The 22,359-nt window shown below is 31.6% G+C and overlaps 1 protein-coding gene across 1 annotated transcript; it reads left to right on the forward strand.

Annotated features, from left to right (window-relative positions):
- The first annotated feature begins 2,462 nt into the window (after positions 1–2,462).
- LOC139485407 (alcohol dehydrogenase class-3-like) lies at positions 2,463–18,192 on the forward strand. The gene is made up of 11 exons (XM_071269874.1): positions 2,463–2,587; positions 3,352–3,453; positions 6,741–6,879; positions 8,806–8,896; positions 11,889–12,021; positions 12,614–12,700; positions 14,451–14,580; positions 14,811–14,941; positions 15,515–15,650; positions 16,066–16,204; positions 17,777–18,192. Exons 1-11 carry the CDS (start codon positions 2,567–2,569, stop codon positions 17,799–17,801), a joined length of 1,134 nt encoding a protein of 377 aa, XP_071125975.1. The 5' UTR covers positions 2,463–2,566; the 3' UTR covers positions 17,802–18,192.
- The last annotated feature ends 4,167 nt before the right edge of the window (positions 18,193–22,359 follow it).

Below are 22,359 nucleotides of genomic sequence, written 5' to 3' on the forward strand. Positions count from 1 at the left end.
TGACTATAAAGGGCAATAACTCCTAAAGGGGTCAACTGACCATTTTGGTCATGTTGACTTATTTGTAGATCTTACTTTGCTGAACATTATTGCTGTTTACAATTTATCTCTATCTATAATAATATTCAAGATAATAACCAAAAACAGCAAAATTTCCTCAAAATTACCAATTCAGGGGCAGCAACCCAACAACCGATTGACCGATTCATCTGAAAATTTCAGGGCAGATAGATCTTGACCTGATAAACATTTTTATCCCTGTCAGATTTCCTCAAAATGCTTTGGTTTTTGAGTTATAAGCCAAAAACTGCATTTTACCCCTTTGTTCTATTTTTAGCCGTGGCGGCCATCTTTGTTGGTTGACCAGGTCACGCCACACATTTTTTTTAACTAGATACCCCAAAGATGATTGTGGCCAAGTTTGGATTAATTTGGCCCAGTAGTTTCAGAGGAGAAGATTTTTGTAAAAGATTACTTTAATTAACGAAAAATGGTTAAAAATTGACTATAAAGAGCAATATCTCCTAAACGGATCAACTGACCATTTTGGTCATGTTGACTTATTTGTAGATCTTACTTTGCTGAACATTATTGCTGTTTACAGTTTATCTCTATCTATAATAATAATAACCAAAAACAGCAAAATTTCTTCAAAATTACCAATTCAGGGGCAGCAACCCAACAACCGATTGACCGATTCATCTGAAAATTTCAGGGCAGATAGATCTTGACCTGATAAACATTTTTACTCCTTGTCAGATTTGCTCTAAATGCTTTGGTTTTTGAGTTATAAGCCAAAAACTGCATTTTACCCCTATGTTCTATTTTTAGCCATGGCGGTTGATACACCGGGTCACGCCACACATTTTTTAAACTAGATACCCCAATGATGATTGTTGCCAAGTTTGGTTTGATTTGGCCCAGTAGTTTCAGAGGAGAAGATTTTTGTAAAAGCTAACGCCGGACGACGACGGACGACGGACGACGGACGACGGACGCCGGACGCCGGACGCAAAGTGATGAGAAAAGCTCACTTGGCCCTTTGGGCCAGGTGAGCTAAAAAGGGGTGAATAATATAAGTAAAAGTATCTATCGCTGTGAAATGTTAAAACATTTCAGAAAAAATGACTATTGAACAGCGGTATAATACTATTGCCTTTACTTAGATCTTTAAAGATCAGAATAGTAGTCAGAATTTTTTATACCAATTGTGACCTTTTTCAGATTGTAACATTTTTCTGAGTGTTGATTTGCACAGCAGGTGATGCATACATAGCAGAAGATGATCACCATGTCAACATACCCGATCTCGCTCATTTTTGAGTTTATGAGATACTCTCAGGTTTTGTTTGATACCTTGAAATGTCTTCTTGATAGACTGATAGATGTAAGGGATTTTAACATCTGTAAAATGTTGTCTAAATTTTCAACTTTGTTTAGTCTCAACTGCCTCTAGATCATTAAATGATAACAAACAACCGCATAAAGGGCATAAAAAAGTAGTTCAAAATATATCTTTCTTGATTAAAATTGCATAATACATAACTTGTACAAGGAAAACTATCATAAACAAAATTAAGCTTACAGTGCAATTTCATGTCTCTTCAGAGAACGTATTTAAAACTTATTGTAAGCACTCTTGTGTCAAGGGCAACAACAAATGTTATTCGGTGAAATGTGAATGTTTAACACGGAATATGTGCAGTCTTTCTGTCACACCTTCGTTGGGTGAATAAAATTAAAAAAAAATAACTAAAAAATAAAACGTGACCTTGTAAGAGCCGCCAAAGACAAACAATAGCCAACATGATCAAACCAAGCCAAAAAAAAATTTGAGTAATATTTACCACATTAATTTATGTGTTGAATTCAGGAAAATAGTTATCAAAGGTACCAGGATTATAATTTAGTACGCCAGACGCGCGTTTCGTCTACATAAGACTCATCAGTGACGCTCATATCAAAATATTTGTTAAGCCAAACAAGTACAAAGTTGAAGAGCATTGATGATCCAAAATTCCAAAAAGTTGTGCCAAATACGGCTAAAGTAATCTATGCCTGGAATAAGAAAATCCTTAGTTTTTCCAAAAATTCAAACTTTTGTAAACAGGAAATTTGCATTTGGCTTTTTAATTTTTTTTTTATTCGAGCATCATTGATGAATCTTTTGTAGACCACATGCGCGTTTGGCGTTAATACAAAATTTCAATCCTGGTATCTTTTAGAGTTATATCCATTCAAATAACGTCAACACATAATTATTGTCGAAAACTTTGTTGTACAGTTCCTACAATTATAAATGGATGTGCACTGCAGTTTTCAATTAAACGAATTTAGAAAATTATTGTTTTAATTTTCCTTAAAAGTATAAATAGAATATGCATTGTAAATAAAATCAACAAATCATAAATATCAAACAAACAAAACAGAATATAAAGTAGTATACATAATTTAACTAATAGACATACATTTTTAGTTTACTGGGATATCTTTGTGCACACGACACTTACATTATGTCTTTAAAAACCAGCTGATCACCGATTGCGCTCACTTGAGAAAAACAGACATGTCTAAAACAAGAGGAAAGGTAAGAAAAATACAAATTCTTAAAAAATATATTTTTAGAATCAATATTTTTTTTAATTTTTTTTTAAATAGGTTTAAAAATTAATTTGATGTATAGTTTTATAAAGAACTCATCACTTACTTAGATTTAAATTTTCAATCAATATTTGGTGTATCTTACTTGGTCTTTTAGTACAATATCTATACAAAAAGCGTTATGTATGAAAACAAAAATTAATATGAAGCACAGTTTATATATTTTCTATTGTAATTTGATTTCATTTGCAACAAAAGTTCGAAGTTAAATGTGAGTGACCAAGTCAGGAATATTACAGTTGTTTTCTTCCTTTTTTGTGTGTTGAAGCTTTTAGTTTTACTATTCGGTCAGTGACTTCCCGATTTGGAATTGATCATTGAGTTCTTATTTTTGTTATTTCACTATTTAAAGTAATTTCCCACAGAAAGCAGTTTATCAACATTTCTCAGGCTACCTTTTTATTCTCAAAAAAATGGATATAAAAGTAATTCTTATGTTTGAGAGAATAAATAGTTTTAAAATGCCGCTTTATTTATATCTCTTTCCGTTTAAGACTTTTGTGCTAACAAGCAATCAATCAAACAATCAAATAAAAAAAAATGAATTATAAAGGCAACCGTAGTATACCGCTATTCGAAATTCCTAAATCGATTGAGAAAAAAAAAACAAAACAAATCTGGGTTAAAAACTAAAACTGAGGGAAACGCACCAAATATAAGAGTTATAGATTATAATTTCTTTACACATAGGCTATTGAGTGCAAGGCTGCTGTTTGCTGGGAGCCGAGACAGCCTCTCTCTATAGAAACAGTTAAAGTAGAACCACCAAGAGGAGGGGAAGTTCGTGTTAGGGTAGGTTACTTACAAAATGTACAATTTAATAATCTTTGTACTACAAAAGCGTTCAATGAAGTAAAAATATTTCAAACTTTGAATGCAAGATGACTTATGTTTGTTAAAACAGTGGCTATTTGAAAAATGTTAGAACTATACTAGTCATGTACATGTGCAATTGTTGTGTCTGGCTGTTTTGTATATTCGGAATGATCATCACAGATTTTGTTTAGATATTAAGATTTTAAAAGAATCTACATGACTTATGTATAACGCAGGTTGCACAATATTGATAGAAACTTAAACCCTCATTTCGTAAATTTTGACTTTAAGAAAATAGATAAATAAAGTATATAAAACGTGTTGGTCACATAATCGTTTAAATGGATATGATTCTGTTTTAGTACTGTTTATGACTCTTCTATATCAAATATTCTCGAAGTATGGCAACCTGTTTTAAATCGTAAGTAAACAAAGAGCAATCACTTTGACTTTCGATTTTTGGCTAAAACTTTTTGTTATTGAATGCTGTATAAAGTACATAGTGTAACTCAACCAACTTTCCGTCATCTGGAGTTTGGCAATTAACAGAGTATAAATTGTTAACAGGAAACACCCACAGACCATACAAATCGCGCTATAATTAGTTATGTCTAGATTCAGTGGTTAAAACAACAAATGTTCTGCTCTCTGAAAATAGATCTTAATTACACTGGACATTTTAATATTTATACGTTTTGGAACGAAGGCGCCAAAACTGTCCAAAATAAAGGCAACATTGTACACCGCTGTTAAGGTGGTACCTAACACTACAGGGAGATATCTCTGTAAAGTCAGCTAAAGTTTTAATAAAGTTGTGTTGTAAAAGGAATATTAAGCTTCTCAATGATCAAAATTGGTGTTTGTCAAACTGCTATATAACCAGTGTAATTTTTCTGACAAAACAGTTGGTTCAAAACTTTTGAATTTTTTATATTTTTGTTAAAGCATAAAATTTGACAAAATTTTATGAAAATTAAACGAGCCAAAATAATTTTGGTGAAAGTGTTGGGTACCACCATAAATAATCGATTATTAAACTAACACTGATTCCTCAAATATCACGGTGCGACACAGTTGAAGACGAGGTGTTTGTTTTTCAGGTTCTGTCGTCTCACATATTCATTGTTGGCATAAATTTGATGTATTGTTAACTATTCAAAACACTATTTTATATTGATAGGGATTAACAAAGAAATCAAAAGAGCAAAAAACATATCTAGGTCAATGTGCTTGTTTTCGATAGTATAGCCATTGAAATTTTGGCGGGAAAATATTCTCTCTTGACTTTTCATAGGTTTATTATTGACAAGTAAAAAAAAAACTATTTAAAAATATTTGGATTTTAAAAGACTTTTACAAATGGCTTATCATTAATGATTTATAAAAAGAAAAATGGGAGTCAATGGGCTAATGTTTTAAAGGAATTCGAATGGATAAAACCAGAGGATTCCGAAAATCTGACCAAAATCCCCAAAAAACATGACAAGCGACCTCTTTGAAGATTTTATTGCACGTTCTACTATGTCCTACATGACAATAGTATACCTAGCTAGCATCATCTTGTCCTATGCAAATGTGTAAATGTTAGGAACTTAGTTTGTTGGTGTCTTTTAGTTTATCTAAGTGAATGTGTTCCTATTAGAATTTCGTTCAAAATATAATTTTTAACAGCTTAAAAAGAGTCGATATGAAGATTTAGGCTTATGCTTTTTGTTAAAACAACTTGTTTATCAATGTAGAAAATAATTTGTAGACGTTAATATACCTTGGGTGTTGCTTTGTCATCATTTCAAACCCAATTGCTTCTTCGTTCATATGTTTTGTTTTACTAAAGGGATTAAGAAATGTTAATTTTCGAATAACTTGCAAAAAAGTACAATCATCTTATTCAGCATTTGTTGGAGAAATATAAATTCTATAACTACAACAAGTGTGTTACGATACTTCTCCACTCGAGATGGTTAGATTTTAATATTAAAAACGCGAGGTTTGGCGAGCTTTTTAAACAATCATATTTTAAGTGTTGAGAGTGGAGAAATATCATAATATACGAGTTATAGTGGTTGAATTTGTTTTTCTTCTGATTTTTCTTCTTCCTTTTCAAACATTTGCAGAAAGTTATGTTCTGTATATGTGACGTCATCAGACAAGGTTGCATATTTTCATGACGTCACAATAGGAAATTCAGTAGAAATTAAGAAAACTAAACGTTATAATTAAATTTCGACCAATCATTTTGCTGAGCACAGATAATTCACTAGTGATGAGGAATATTTTTCTCACACCGGTCAGGAAATGAAAAAAGCTGAAAAGTTAGAGACAAAAGTGTTTCAATATTTAATAAAAAAAACAATTTAAAAAAAAATATATGACTTTTCCATTGATGATAATAGCTAACTCAAAATAAGCCTTGTCAGCTGTTTTTCAATTTGGTTTCCAAAGAATTAGGTCGAACATTTTTCTTTAAAAAAAACCTTGTGATAGTTATCATAATTATAATTACAGAAACTCATTATAAAAAGCAAATATGTACAAGAAATTAGTTCACCGAAAGGGTGTTATACATATCTTTTAAATTAGATAATGCAAACAAACCTTTCGATAAAGGAGGTGTTTTTCATCAATTACCTGAATGTATAATACGCGGTGCCATAGCTCAGTAAGGTGTTGTTAAAATTTAAAATGAAGTATTTTTTAATTGGAAATTTTATTAAGATCTTTTTTAAAGACATAATAAAATCTTATATTAAGGAGTTAATGCATGAACGATCATTCAATATACCTACCGACTTGAGTGTAGGTTAAGTAAATATAACATATCTCAATGTGATTATGTTTTTATTCATCAATGCAGTTCTTCAAACAAAATGATGTTTATGCATGCATATGAGTTTTGGAAAAACAGTTGAAGCATTATCATTAACATAGTGTAGGGATCTAAAATTACAAATACATTACAAGGGTAAAGGAAAGCAAACAATATCTCAAAAATATGGCCAATATTTAGAGCAAAATCATGACTAAATTGATTGTACATTGTATTACAATTATGTACACAGTAAGTATTAAAAATCAGTGATAATCAATGATGATCAAATGTATCCAAAATTCACTAAATATTGATAGAAAAATTCTTGGTTTGGAAAAAATTCTCTATCATAAATGGTAAATCAAATAGGGTTAATAAAACACGGGAGCAAGGGGCATCATAAAAGATTGAAAATTATTTGTTTACCAGTAGTATAACCTAAATTCTATTTAAGATTGCGTTCACTGGTATCTGTCACAGCGATGCTCACATTTTGAACGGATGTATCGAAGCTAAATTACCCGTCATCCTTGGTCACGAAGCCTCGGGCGTTGTGGAAAGTGTTGGTGAAGGTGTGACCAATTTTGAAGAAGGTTGGTAAAGTAAGAAAAAAAATCCAAGGAAGGAAACATTATAATATTAAAAAATACATTGATGCACCCTACCTCTTCGATTCCATACATTACAGTTCATAATGTTTGAGTTTGTCGTTTACTATCATTCAACTCTTATGAATATCATTGAGTATCTACAAAACATGAACTTAAATCAGTATTTTGAATCACTTATCCCTTGTCTTAATAACAGTATTGAGCCCTTATTATCAATTTTCTGTTCCTTTCGGCTGTATAAATGTCTTGATTTGGAGGGGAAATCTTTCACATGAAAGCAGACTTTTGATCCGATTATCATGTTCAGGAAGACTGTTTGCAAAGAACAAGTCTAGAGAAAGTCGATTACCGGAGCCATGCAAATATATCTGGCATGGGTAAAATATAATGAAAACTAATTTAAAATACAATGCCTTTAAAACAATCAAAATTAAGCCTACATGAACTATACAAAATATTAAAGGGATATTGAAACTCAAAAGTCTAACGCAAACTGACAATGCCATACAAAGATAAGAGAAAACATCAAAATACAAATACAACAATGTAACAGCATACAAAACACAACATAGAAAAGTAAAGGACGAGCAAAACGAATCCCACTTACGAATACAATTTCATATGCCTTAAAAAAAGATTTAGGAATAAATACTCTAAGTTGCACTATCATGTTTCTCAATTGCAAAGATAAACTTCAAACATTTGAAATGTGAAGGAATATGTGTGATATTAAAGAAAACGAGTGCAACTTGTGAGGTAATCAGGATGTGATAAACATATCGAATTTGACATACTACGCCTAAAATGACCATTTTACACAAAATTTAAGGTCTCATCTGTGTCTTTACAAATGAAGATAGTGTACCTGCATATACATCTTTGTATATGAAACTCGTACAATAATATTTTTTGGTAAGGCCTTGGTTCATATCTAATATAAATTGTGAGGTATGTTCAACATAATTTCCTTCTTACTTTTTAAATAAAAAGAAAAAGTTTGAAAAAGAAATGCAAAATTTGTAGAGGAACATCAAATAACTGAGCACTTTAATATATATTATTGAGTTATGTGACAAACTTAGTCTCCAATGAAGATCTGTGTGATTAAATTGTGCAAATTTGTAATAATGTTTTTAATTTTCGAATTCAAGGGATAAAAAAATGGTCATATCATACCATCTCCTTTGTGAGAAAGATCAAGGTTACATATTTGACGTACACAATCAACATATCAATTAAGTTTCTTTCGACCTATATTTGATTTTTTACTAGTACCTGTGCACTTGAGAGTACAACTTCTAACACAAGTATTTTAATTTCGACGCAACTATATCAGTGCAAGGAGGTTATATAACCTCATTAATCAGTGTAAATAATATTTATGTTTTAATAGGTTAATGCAATCTGCTGTCGTTTAGAATTTCTGTTAAATTAAGTTAATTTTAGATGATAAGTTTTCTTTAAACTAGAAACTTGAATAGTTAACAGTAACGTTTTTTATGAAACCGTATGAAAACATGCAGCATTTAAAGATAAAAGCAATTTAAATTGATAACTGTAAGAAAAAAAATATTTGAAAATGTAAATCTCAAAACCCTGGAAGAGTGAGTCAGGATATAAGGTTATTAAGCTAACACAGAATACATAAGCAAGAATAAAATGAATGCCTTTGTATTTACATCCTACAAATCTGAAAAACCTATGACATAAGTCATCGTCTATATAGACTATCTGAATAAAAAGTTGCTGATGTAAAAGAAAATATACTGTAACCTCTGATTTTAAATGTTTTACGGGAAACTAGTTGAAAGTCTACTGCTGTTGTTAGTGAAGGTTTAAATTGTATTACTACCATATATCAGTCAATGTTGATGGCTAATGCTTAAGTTGACATTTTACTTTTTTCAGGTGACCATGTCATTACTATGTTTCTCCCAGAATGTAACCAGTGTAGATGCTGTACTAGTGGGAAAACTGGTACTTGTGAAGTATTCATGGAGTAAGATATCACAATCATTTGTGTAACTTAAAACAAAACTTTAATATATATATCAATATGTAATAGATGTCGATTTAATCAAACTTGTTTTCATTTTAACAGGACAAATATAAAAAAGAAGATGTGGTATGATTGCCAATAAGACAACTCTCCACCAGCGTCCAAAATAGCACAGAAATTATAAAGTACATTTGTATATGTCACTGTACGGCTTACGTAGAAAATGAAACTTTAAGTAGTGATATAAAAAAGTGGTAATTTTGGACCATTGTAGGAAATTAAATACGGAAACAAGCAAACACTTCTATGTTCTACTCCGAGTTATAAAACACATTTAAACATTCAAAAAGTAAAGTCACAAAAATACTAAATACTAATACAAAAAATCAATCGAAAAGTCCCTAATCACATCGCAAAAAGAAATGACAAAACACATCAAACGAACGGACAACAACTGTCATACTCCTGACTTGGTAGGCAAACCTTTTGTTTTATTAAATGATATACAACTTATAATTCAGTTTTGGGATTGCAACTGTTTTGGTGTGAGCGTTTTTATGAGTCTTATTGAGACGAAACGTAACTTTGACAAATAGATATAGATAAGAGAATTTACGTTTTTAAATTTTCCTCAGTGTTCGGTATTTTTTGCTACTTTATCTTTATAGATAAAGACAACAGAAGTATACCGCTGTTCGAAAGTCATAAATCGATTGAGAGAAAACAAATCCGGGTTACAAACTAAAACTGAGTAAAATAACGAAATAACAGCAACACTGAAGTGCAAAAAAAAACGACAATGCAACACACACACAGAAACGAGCTATAAGATGGCAACTGCCATTTTCCTGACATGACATTTTAAGATAAAATGGTGGGTTGAAACTGATTTTGTGTCTAGCCATACCTCGCACTTTAATGTCAATGTTAAAAATAACATTAAAATGATATGACAGGACTACAGTACAAATAAATGCAAGAACATTCAGGACAGAGAAATACACAAATAAACAATACAATAGAACATTTCGACATGCTAATAGTTATCGAAGGTACCAAGCTTATAATTTAAAACGCCAGGCACATGTTTCGTATACATAAGACTCACCAGTGACGCTCATGTCAAAATAGTAAAGAGAGTCAAACAACGATGAAGAGCATTCATGACCAAACATTCCAAAAAGTGGTGCCAAATACGGCTAAGGTTATCTATGCTTGGCATAGAAAATCCTTAGTATTTAGAATAATTCATATACTTTTGCAAACACTAAATTTATAAAAATGACCATACAATTGGAGTTTATGTCAATACCGAAGTGGTGACTTATTACAGAATAAAAACGAACACATAAAACAACCTAGATCCGCACATAAAAACAGCACAATAAAACACGCATTGTCTGCCACACGACTAGACGTCACATGTAAATTAAAAAAAATATAGATATAGCTCAAGATTTTGTTTGTAATTATGATATATGATGTATTTAATAACAATTACAATACTAATCTAAAGGCCTTTTGCCTTCACACTTTGATAAAAGGTCTGTTGTCGTGAACTAAATACTTCAATCATACAGTAAAACCAGGACAGGCAAAAGCCTTTACTCAAGCGCGCCATTCCATATTAATTGATGACCTACAGTTTGCAACACTTTTAGGGCATACACGGGAGACAACAATATATCGCATATGAACTATCAAAATCTTCCAAAATTATATCACTCGACTGTTCATTATTTGACATAAAAAAAAGTCTTAAAAACAAAAATGAACCTACAAACAACTGTCGAACCCTTCATATGAACAGTTGATAAAAAATAAGTGCGATATATAGTCAATTAAAACAAATAAAAATAAGATATACCAAAATTACAAATGTAGGAACACACAATACCAAGTCTAAGAGGTAACAGTCATCCACAAACCGTTTATCAAACCCATAGAATGGAGCTACAGGAACTAGATATTGTAAAATACAAACAAAGTTTTTAATACTACATATACATTATGAAAAAAGTTATCAAAGGTACCAGGAATATAATTTAATACGTCAGACGAGCGTTTCGTCTACATGAGACTCATCAGTGACGCTTAGATAAAAAAAAGTTATAAAGCCAAACAAGTACAAAGTTGAAGAGCATTGAGGACCAAAAATTCCAAATGGTTTGCCAAATACGGCTAAAGTAATCTACTAGTATTTATGAATGTTTTTTGTTTGCCTTACATCGAGTTGCAAATATAACGCGCACCGTCAGGACGATGAATAGAGCATGTTTAAGCTGTAAAACCATAAAACTTTTCTGATGCACAAACACTAATTAACAGGCAAATAAAAAGACTGGTATCGATGAAAAGATTTTTTTTTAAATTTGATACGAACTTAAGTACGGACATCGCACAAAAGGGACTATCTTTATTTAAAAAATAGAATTCTTCCATTTTATAGTCAAGAATAAAATTGAGAATGGAAATTTGGATATGTCAAAGAGACAACAACCCGACCAAAGAGCAGATAACAGCGGAAGGCCACCAATGGGTGTTCAACAAAGCGAGAAAATATCGCACCCGGATGTGAACGGGCCTCAGCTGGCCACTTAATAAAAATGAGTACTAATACAGTGAAAATAAAAGTCATACTAAACTAAGAATTATGCTTAAAACACTTGTGGCAATGGGAGGGAGAAATTGAATACACGGATTTATAATTGAATGTACTTGCTTTTTAATGAAATGATATATACAAATATTGCAGCCACTAGTCTATTGTTGAAGACCTAATGGTAATCTCTAAATATCTTTCCTGAAATGATGTTTAGCTGTTTAATTCATCGTTTTTTCAAGGTCTTCGTTATATACATGTATAATTCTTTACATATAGGAATGCCTCATACATTTTGACCCACTTTTTAGGGACTAAGAAGTAAATTTGGAAAATTTCTTCTTTAAATGATGTAAATCTATACAACAAAGAAATCTTGCTTTTTTGTAGTAAGAACTATGCCAATGGTCTATTGATGGATGGGACATCTAGGTTCAGCATTAGAGGGGAGACAGTTTACCACTTCTTTGATACCAGTACCTTCAGTCAGTATACCGTGTTACCAGCTATCTCCCTCGTAAAGGTATGCCATCTAAATGTTTGTATAAAAGGGAAAAGTGTTGATAAAAAAGAAACAATTGCAGCAATTGTCTTAAGCGTATCAGTTTATTTTTGTGGAAGTAGTTAAATGATATTTGTTGGGACGTGACACTTGGTGTAAGACTGTTATAGTATCTGAATGAATGGGTTAGGTTGGACCAAGTTCAACTTTTTATTACAAATTTTTCAAGTTTCAATTTATTAGTTTTTAAAGATAACGAAATCAAGCAATCTGATTTGACAATGTTTTTATTCACCAAATGCAGACAAACAGACAACTCTCAACAATAGATGTTGCAAGGGATCTTGTACGTCAGGAAACTAAGCCTGTCATACTTCGACACAAAATTTCATTTTTTTTATCTTTACCGGATTTATACATCTCACACCATTGTATGCCCTTCCCCGCTGCCAACAGGTGGTGATAGGGTACACTACTAAATCAAAATACAAACCAATTACAAATAGATAGCTTAGGCCGATTCATACCTGAACATTATACTTTAAAATCAAATCATTATAGTGTTTTACCATTAACGAAGATTTGTAGAAATGATCTTTTTTTTTTATTGTAGGTCGACCCGGTAGCACCACTGGAGAAAATATGTTTACTCAGTTGTGGCATACCTACTGGATATGGTACTGCTGTTAACACAGCCCCGGTAATATATCATTGTTTAACTAAATGCATTTAAATTTATACAAAAGTATAATAAAAATCAATTAATTTATTTACTCAATTGGTAAACATTAGAATTTGGAATGAAGGAAAAGGTTGTTGGTTTAATTATTTTTTTGTTTTTTTAGTTTATTTGTTTACTGATATAATACTTTATGCATTAAAGACACACTTACGCAGATCTACGTACACTGTTACAGCCGATTGCATTGAGTGTGTAGCCAAAGGTAATATCTTTGGTTAGCTTGCTTGTTAGATCCCGTTCACACTAGCATTTTTTTTAATTGATCTAATTTGAATCGATCTAAATAAAACCAGTTAGTGTTCACGTTATCTTTAATCATAACGATCTCTATCGGTCTAAACCGATCCACTGCGTTCACACAACAATTAAAAACGCAATCGATCTAACCTTTTTACCCGTAAAACTGTAAACATTGTGTATAAATAGTACTGATCTATTAAATTCATCTATTGATACTCTGACACACACTCTTGAAAAAAAAATGGATAAAGTTATTGTTTCTCCTGAATCAGAAGTTAACATTTTGGTACACGTGCTATTGCCGTTTTCTTTAATTTTGAAAAAAATATCTGTAGTAACGAAGTTACAACACGACGAAATATTTTGGTTCCTGAAAAGAAAGAAAAAATCATCATAAGAAAAGAAGACACAGACTTCGCAAATCTATGCGATGGCGAAGACAAAATGTTTTCAGTTTGTTTTAAATGTCTGTAAACAGAAAATATGGGTTAAACAACGAACCTCTGAGATAGTTTTGGCGCTGTACATGCGCATACGTTATTTTCGATTCAATCGTACTAGTTTAAACCGATCTCTGCGTTCACATTTAAAGTAAGATCGGTTTACTTTGGATCGATTCAAACTAAACTACCTCTTTTTGGTGTTTTAGTTTAGACCGATTGAAGATCGATTCAAAGCGTTCACATTGGCCCTTAAATCGATCTAAAGTGAACCGGTCTAGTTTAAATCGATAAAAATGTCCTAGTGTGAACGGGGTCTAAGTTGAACTGTGAAGTCATTTTTAGGACAGGCATACTACCCTCTTTTCAAAGTAGCATAGTCCAACAGACAGATATATTGGTTTTCTGTCGGACTTGTCTATTTTTTCAGTTGGGTAGTTTACCTAACCTAACGATGACTTCACGGTTCAGCTAACAAGCAAGCTAACCAATGATATTACATTTGGCTACACACTCAATGAAATCGGCTGTAATCAAAATTGTTAAGCTTGGGGATTAGTCAAATAGTCGATTAAGTATTGCAGTTTTGATATGTTGTGTACTGTTGGACGTCAATGCGGCTTATGCATCGTGTGCAAGCACAGAAACAGCAGACAATACAACAAGATGCGTTGCATGGTATGAATATTTTGTTATCATATTGTGATAACTAAAACAATATATACAAAGACCTATTCATTTTTTTTTTCAAATAATCTAGAATAGGTCCTATTTTGCAGTCATTCAAATGAGTAACCTACATAACATCGTGTTTGCAAATTGTTTTGCATTATACTTGACAATAATAATATGTCTTATCGTTAGAGAGTTTTGTTGTATGTTCATTCAAAATTGTGGTATCAATTAACTCAAAAAAAATGTTGTGGGCTGGTATCATTCCCACAGATATAACAAATGACCTACAAAAAGATCAATGTTCTGACGTATCATCCACTTAAACATAATTATATCTTGTCTATTTACAATAGGTAAAACAAGGATCCGTCTGTGCTGTGTGGGGACTAGGGTGTATTGGATTGGCGGCTGTTATGGGATGTAAGGCTGCAGGCGCCGCCCGTGTCATCGGAATAGATATCAATGCAGATAAGTTTGAATTATGTATGCTGTTTTTAAAGTATGAGAACAAAAATTAATCGGAAATTAGATATGTCATAACATCAGAAAAATAATGCTGTATACAAAAAAAAATCAAATACTAGGTGTTATTTCTAAGATTCATTATTGTAAATGTAAATATTAAAATATTGAATACTTCGGGGAAATAAAAAAACACTTAACAAACTTTTTATAATGTTGATATCAATATAATGCCACGATTTATTTCGCAGCTAAAAAGTTTGGAGTGACAGAATCACTCAATCCTTTGGACTACGATATACCAATCAACGAGGTACTCAAAGAAAAGACCAACGGAGGGTTAGACTTTGCCTTCGAATGTGTTGGGACCACTAAAACAATGGTTAGTTGTGTGACAATTTTACTTATTGTGAATTAGACTTTGCCTTCGAATGTGTTGGGACCACTAAAACATTTGTGTAATGATAATTTAAATTTTTAAAGCCAAAGAAAATTTCAATATTCCATCTAAGTGGTAGCATCCTCGGCCAAATTTGCAGGAGGTAGAAATCAAAGTTTTGAAACTTGGTATTTGCTGCTTTTCTTCTAATCGCGCTACATTTTATAGTAGTAAGTTCAAAGATAGCGTGGTCGACTCGTACTCATAATAATGTGATTCGGATTTCAGGTCTCCTTGTGGACTGTTACCTGGCGAACTAGTACTTTAGTATGTGGTTCTAGTACAAAGCAGGTTTATATCATACAAACATATGTACTCAACTTGCCATTCTTGTATAATCACCATCAGAGGTGGATTTAGGCGGACAAAGGGTCCTGGTGTCCTGATAGAGAACATCTGACCATCGTTATTATCATAATCAATCATATCACATTCATTTACTCATTTGTTATTCCATATATTTAAAGAATAGCTAGAAGTATTTTTTTAAATTATGACCAAATCATTGTGTTTTAGGAGCAAGCATTTATGTCCTTGCATAAAGGTTGGGGTAAACTGTTAGTCGTCGGATTAGCCCCCGATGGAGATACCATTAAAGTACCACCTTTTGAACTGTTATATGGAAGGACTATTACTGGCGCACTGTATGGAGGTAACTTTTGATTTATTTTGACAACTTTTTAATAACAGAAACTGTAAGAATTTGTATTCGTTGGCGTAAAATATAGGGTACACCCGCTAGCGCCAGTAGTGAAGGACATTTATCGCGAGAGCAACCTGTATAACATTAACTACTAGTATATCTTTTTGCTTGCAGCATACGTTTTCTTTCAAGTAAACTCGGCAAAGTGGTTCCTGTAGTATAATAGAATCTTTGAAATACCACTGCAATAAAACGTGTACTATCAATATGTATAACAGTGGGTTAAAAGAGTTAATAATAAAACCAAACAAATCCTTGTGATATATTTATCGGAGAGCATCTGTTAACTGTGAGAACATTTTTCTTTTTTTCTTATGCTAACGTTTGCAATATAAAGTTTGAAATAATATGTATGTTTTAATAGATCACAGACGTGCAAAGCAAGTCCCTGAGCTTGTAAACAAATACATGAGAGGGGAAATCTTAATTGATGAGTTTATTACCCACACTATGCCTCTTGATAGAATAAATGAAGCTTTTGACCTCCAGAGAGACGGAAAGAGGTAAAACTTTACGATCAGATAATGAAAACTCCGATTTTGAAAGGAAATATACTTCTACCCTTTGTTTATAAAATAAGGAGGTGTTGTCTGCATAATTTTTTATACAACATTTTACACAACTAAAGTCGTAAAGCATCAATTTATGTTTTCAAAAAAAACATAAAATAAATCAATCAATCTAAATTCAAAAGTGCTCTAGAACATCTAAGGAAAAGCAATTGGTATGATATCTTTATAAGATAGTTTATAAGATATCTTATAAAGATAAACTATCTTATAAAGATAAACTATCTTATAAAGATATCTTATAAACTATATGAGATATCTTATAAACTATATAAGATATCTTATAAACTATATAAGATATCTTATAAACTATATAAGATATCTTATAAACTATATAAGATATCTTATAAACTATATGAGATATCTTATAAAGTTTATTAGATATCTTGAAGCTATAATAAATAGTAAAACGGCTTGCCATAAATTGGCAATGAAGATTACCATGTATTACAAAATGAACATATTATTTCACCATGAAACAGGCATTTTGTTTTTGTACCAATTAAAAAACTTTAAATTTTCAATTTGCTCGATAACAAGACAGAAATAGAAGGGTTTAAGCTTATATATATATATATACATTTGTAATCTTTATTCTCATCACCAAATACATAGGTACAGAGCAGACATACATGTATAATACAATATATTAACTACATAAACATAAACATAAATATACAATATATACAACAACAACAAAGACAAAAAGAACTTATTCAGGAGGACACACTCGCTTGTTTTATAATTCATATAAACTTACATAAATTAATGAGATCTGTCCTACTTGTAGACGACATAATTTCAGTAAATACTATAATATTTGGCCTTGTACTAAAATTTCGATTTATAAATTTATTTCTCTCCTCTCTAAAATGTGAACAATTAATAATGTAATGAAGTTCATCTCCAATATCTAGCTTACATAAATTACACTTTCATTTTTCCCTTTCTATATTGTACCATCTTCCAAGTTCGACTGGAAGTTTATGGTTACATATTCTAAATTTACATAATGTCAAAAAATCTTTTTCGTCTAAAATATTCCTCAAAACACAATAAATTCTTAAAAATGTGATAATTCAAGGCTTTGGAACAGTTTTGCATAGTCTCATTACAGCTATAACCATATCAATAACTGAATAAGCTATATGAAACTCATGTTTCAACATGTGCTTACCTTTATTATAATTGGACCAAATTGAAAACATTTCCCGAAAATGAAATAAAAATATTTTGTAGCAAATACAAAACGCAGCATGGAACAATTTATGTGCTTTAAATATGTCACTATTTCGACACAAGTCATACTTCAAATGATGATTCGATAAAGCGAGAACAAAGTTAGGTCTACAAATAACAACACAAAACGCAAGTCGAGCAAGACAAAAAAAAATCACTGAAAATGCATGTGAAGCGTTGTTACAATGTGTTTTCTCTGGGTTTTTTCGAATTTCATTCCATTAGACATTGTTAAGCATTATAATATGTCACTTTTTGTATTTTCAGTCTCAGATCTGTAGTTACAATGTAGAAGCAGTTTACCAACAAAATGACGCTGTGAACTTATATAATATATATCGACGATGTATTACTGATTTCATATATATGTGTGTTGAGTTAGAATTAGCAAAAGAACTTGTAGTGCAGCTCAAATTCATTTTCATTATCGAAACTCACTCTACGCATACCAGTTTTGGATTTATCCCAAAGTGTTGCATTTTATAAGAAACTACCGGGTAGTTGTTTTCTTTGACTCAATTTACTTTTGACATAAAATCATGGATCACAAGAATTTTAAACTTAAGAGTCAATCAAAGAGTCAAGTTAAAGCTATATATGTGGCATTGTAAGCTTTATACTAGTAATAATGTTATATATTCGTATATTATACATGATTTATTTGTAATAAAGTTAGTTGTGTAGCTTTTAGTAATGCAGAAAATTAATAAGTACGAAATGAGAACTCTATCTATAACAAACTCTTATACACAGTAACACGAAGGAACCAAAAATCAGCTCGATCAACTCAATCTACAAGGAGATGTGGAATATGACTGCAAATTAGACTATATCATACATGGTATGCCGACTCATTCAAGTTCAAATAAAGTGGATGTATGCAATTATTGGCAACTGTACCGCCTTCAACAATTAGAAACCCCCCTCACTGTATAGTCAGCCATTATAATTAACCCGAGGTGAAAAATATCAAACAATTCAATTGAGAATAAGAAAATGGAAACTAGCAACATTTTGTGTTTCAACCATTCATTGGCTTCCATTGAGCTAGTGACCCCGGCCAGATACCTCTTTTTTTTTAACAAAGAACAAAATTGTTGTAGAAATATAACATTTTCAATTTTTATTCAAGCGTACAAGATAAAGATGGTTCCATGATTTTATTTCTATTCTCTGTATGTACAAGTACTACCGAAAGAATTAGCCAAACTTTGTTTCAATCGGAAATTTAGACAAAGAGATGCCCCAGCTCTAGCTCCTCTTTTAAGTAACTGTATTATAACAAAGTAAAAGTCAATGTAGGACTTATTTTGGGATATTATAATGTCTTTTGGACACAATTAATGCCGCAGCAGATGCAAAGTGATATTATAAAAAAAACAATGTTAAGCATGGAAGCACATAGGTCTATATATAGTTCACTGTAGGATGAGTTATCCTGAAACGCAAAACCCTGACAACATGACCACCTTCGATATATATTTGTCCAATCATGTACAGCCAGCAAAGCGAAACTTTCTAGCATTAAAACTGTAGGAGTTATCTGGAATAACTATATATACTCACAGCTGGACGGAAGGGCAAAAAACAATTTGCTCCCCAAATTTCAGATGCAGGGACATGAAAACAATTTGAACGTACAATGAAAATACACATATCTTAATAGTTCATTCATACAAAATTTATATTTTGTAAAAAAACAGTCTTTCTCATCCGTTAGTTTTTCCGTTGGAATTGTTTTACGTTGTCATTTCGGGGAGTTTTATGTATGGGCTTTGTTCATTATTGAAGGCCGTACAGTGACCTTTAGTTGTTAATTTCTGTGTCATTATGGTCTCTTGTGGAGAGTTGTCTCATGGGCAATTATACCATGCACATCTTCTTTTTTTAATACTTCTTGATTAAATGAAGATTTGTTAAACTGGCATCATGATGATGCTCAATTCATTTTATTGACAACATGTGTGTGACGATAGATCAGTTTTGGGTTTTTCCGAATCTACGGTTCATCTTTCATCGTAGCTTTTTCTATATTATTCATAAAAGATTGGCTGTTATTGCTAACGCTAAAAAAAATTCAAACGATTGGAAAGGCTACAAAACACAATTCTTTAACTTCACATTTATCTAAAAAGATAATATCCTACGTATACTGAATAGCTAGAATTGACAGGCCTTTTTAATTGCATCTCATTATAATAGATATTTTTCATATTAAGCCGAAATTGCTCATGTGTCTTGTGTCTGATGTCTCACAGCCCTGGCAATTCCCACAAAGGACCAATCAGAGAAATCGATAATGTAAAGATCTCTATATAGTAGATACAGTTAAATCTCAGTACAATGCATCTTGGTTTACATCTAGAAATTGAAAGTGGGGTCGAAGTGTACGACATAGATGCTTTTGTTTTACCATCGTCGACTTTCCCTTTTCACTTATGCAGGAACATTATAGCTGCACTAACACCAGGATTATAAATGCAGTTTTTCATTTCTTATGGTTATTTCTATAAAACAGCAATGCTGTTATCTTGATAAGAAAACAGTTGAAAAAGGATTCGTAATTTTAAAGTTGAGGACATCCCTTTAAAATCTAAAAGCTTGATAGATTCATCAACTGTCATTTTGTCCTTTATCTCACTTGTGTCTCTTTCCTCATCAATAGAATATATATACATGTATCCACAATGCACATTGACTGTAAAACTTGCTCAGGTCAGCAAATGTCTATTTCTCCTTCCTTATACAAGGGGAGGGGGCAATATCTTTTTGTGTTAACCTGTTATGGCCCTTTTCAAAGTGTTACTTACTGTTATCTGAGATCAATTTAAGCTGTTAACTGTTTTCAACCCACTTTGTTAACTGTTATCAGCATTTTTGCATCTTTTGTTAACTGTTTTTGCCAAAATCGAGGTGTTTTTAACTGTTATAACCTCTTATACTTAAACATGCCCATACAATGCAAACTGAAAGTCCTAACCCATGCTCTTACATGTAGTATACATTGTACCCCTATCAAGAGAGCCTTCTTACAGAATTATTAATTCTTAAACTTAAGGCAATGAATAATTTCACTGTAAACTGTACTTATGAATTAGCGACAAGTAAACATTTAAAATCTAAAAAGAAGGTGTTAAATTATCACCTATTATATAAGCATTAAATAAGACCACCTAATTGATTTGTTCAAAAAATTAAAAATTAACAATCAGTTTAAATCTCAAAATGCCATTATTATATAAACCACACTAAAAAAATGAAATATTGCACTATATGTCTCTTTTAACATGGAAAACTAACAGTCTTTATATCATGTTTACAGTAATAAACTAGTTCTCTTCTGATGTAGACCAAAACATAAACTGCTTGACAGGCGCTCAATATTTATCCATAATTGTTTTAAAAACTGGAATTTTGTACAGTCCACTATTAATTGTAATAGATTATCTTCGAAGTTAAATAATTCTTCCACTAGTATCTAGCATTAATCTTATCATCTATTAGATTTCTTAGTAGTATAATGAATTTCCTTCTCACTCCTTCCAATGATTTACATTTTATTAGAAAGTGCATTAAGTCTTCAGATTGTTTAAAACACAGAGGGCATAAAGAACTTGTTCTGTTTCCATTAAATTTAGCGCGATCAGCTTGAAGAATGTAAGTTCAGCTTATTATTTTGGCTTTGACACAGGCTCTTTTAACAGATAACAGTTCTGACCCACTACTCTCCCGGATATTATGAACTACACCAACTTTAAAATTTTCAAAATTTAGCATTTTCATAGATACTTTTGTCCTAGCCTCAAGAATTAAGTTGTTTTTTCTATAGTCATTCACTGCGTTATAAACCAATACTTTTATAAATTTGTGACTTGGATTGAGAGTTGTCTTATTGGCACTCATACCACATCTTCCTATATCTACGTATTGTTACACAATGTATATCTGGTATTCTACCTAGTTTATGACATCGCTTTATAATACTTATAAACATTACCATATATATTATTTCATACACTTGCTATGAGGATCAAAATTGGTATCACAAATGTCCCACTGGTTAATAATCATTTTTTTACATAAATAAGACCGTTTGTTTTCTCATTTGAATTGTTTTACATTGTGATTTAGGGGACTTTTACAGCTATGCAGTATGGGCTTTGTTTCTTGTCAGAGGCCATACAGTGACCTATAGTTGTTAATTTCTGTGTCATTTTGGTCTCTCGTGGAAAGTTGTCTCATTGGCAATAATACCACATCTTTTTGTTTTATATGTAAATTTTAATTTATGAATTTGGTGCGTCAGAAGTACCTTTCTGGATTTATTTTTATGCAGTGTTCACATATTTAATCTCAGTAGCATATACAGCTTGATTCTTGGAAATGACCATTGGATTTTCTAGGAGGGGTGCATTGTAAGAGCTAAAAATAAATAACCCTGGCTGCATAAAAAATATGAAAATGAATATTCTGCAACACAACATGTATGAAACAGTTGTGTATGAAAGTTCTGCTATTGAAGGTGCTATGGATTTTTACATGTCAAGATGCAAGATGTAACTTCCATGCATCATGTGCATGATTGTGTGTTTAATGTTCAGTGGAAAATATTTCATGCATATTCAGTAAGAGAATTAATCTACTAGTAATTCCGGATGTAGAATCTACAAACAGTTTTACATGTACCTGGAATAAGGAAGGGAAATTATGACCAACACTTGAAAAAGATTGTCCAAGAAAGCAGTAATATATTGTACATTGCATATATTACTCATTGTTTAAGGATGTACTTAGGTGAGGTTAGATAAAAATTAAGAAATTAAGAAATTAAAATTGATACTATAAGCTGG

This window comes from Mytilus edulis, chromosome 8 (genome assembly GCF_963676685.1).
Source record: "Mytilus edulis chromosome 8, xbMytEdul2.2, whole genome shotgun sequence".
NCBI classification, from domain to species: Eukaryota; Metazoa; Mollusca; class Bivalvia; order Mytilida; family Mytilidae; genus Mytilus; species Mytilus edulis.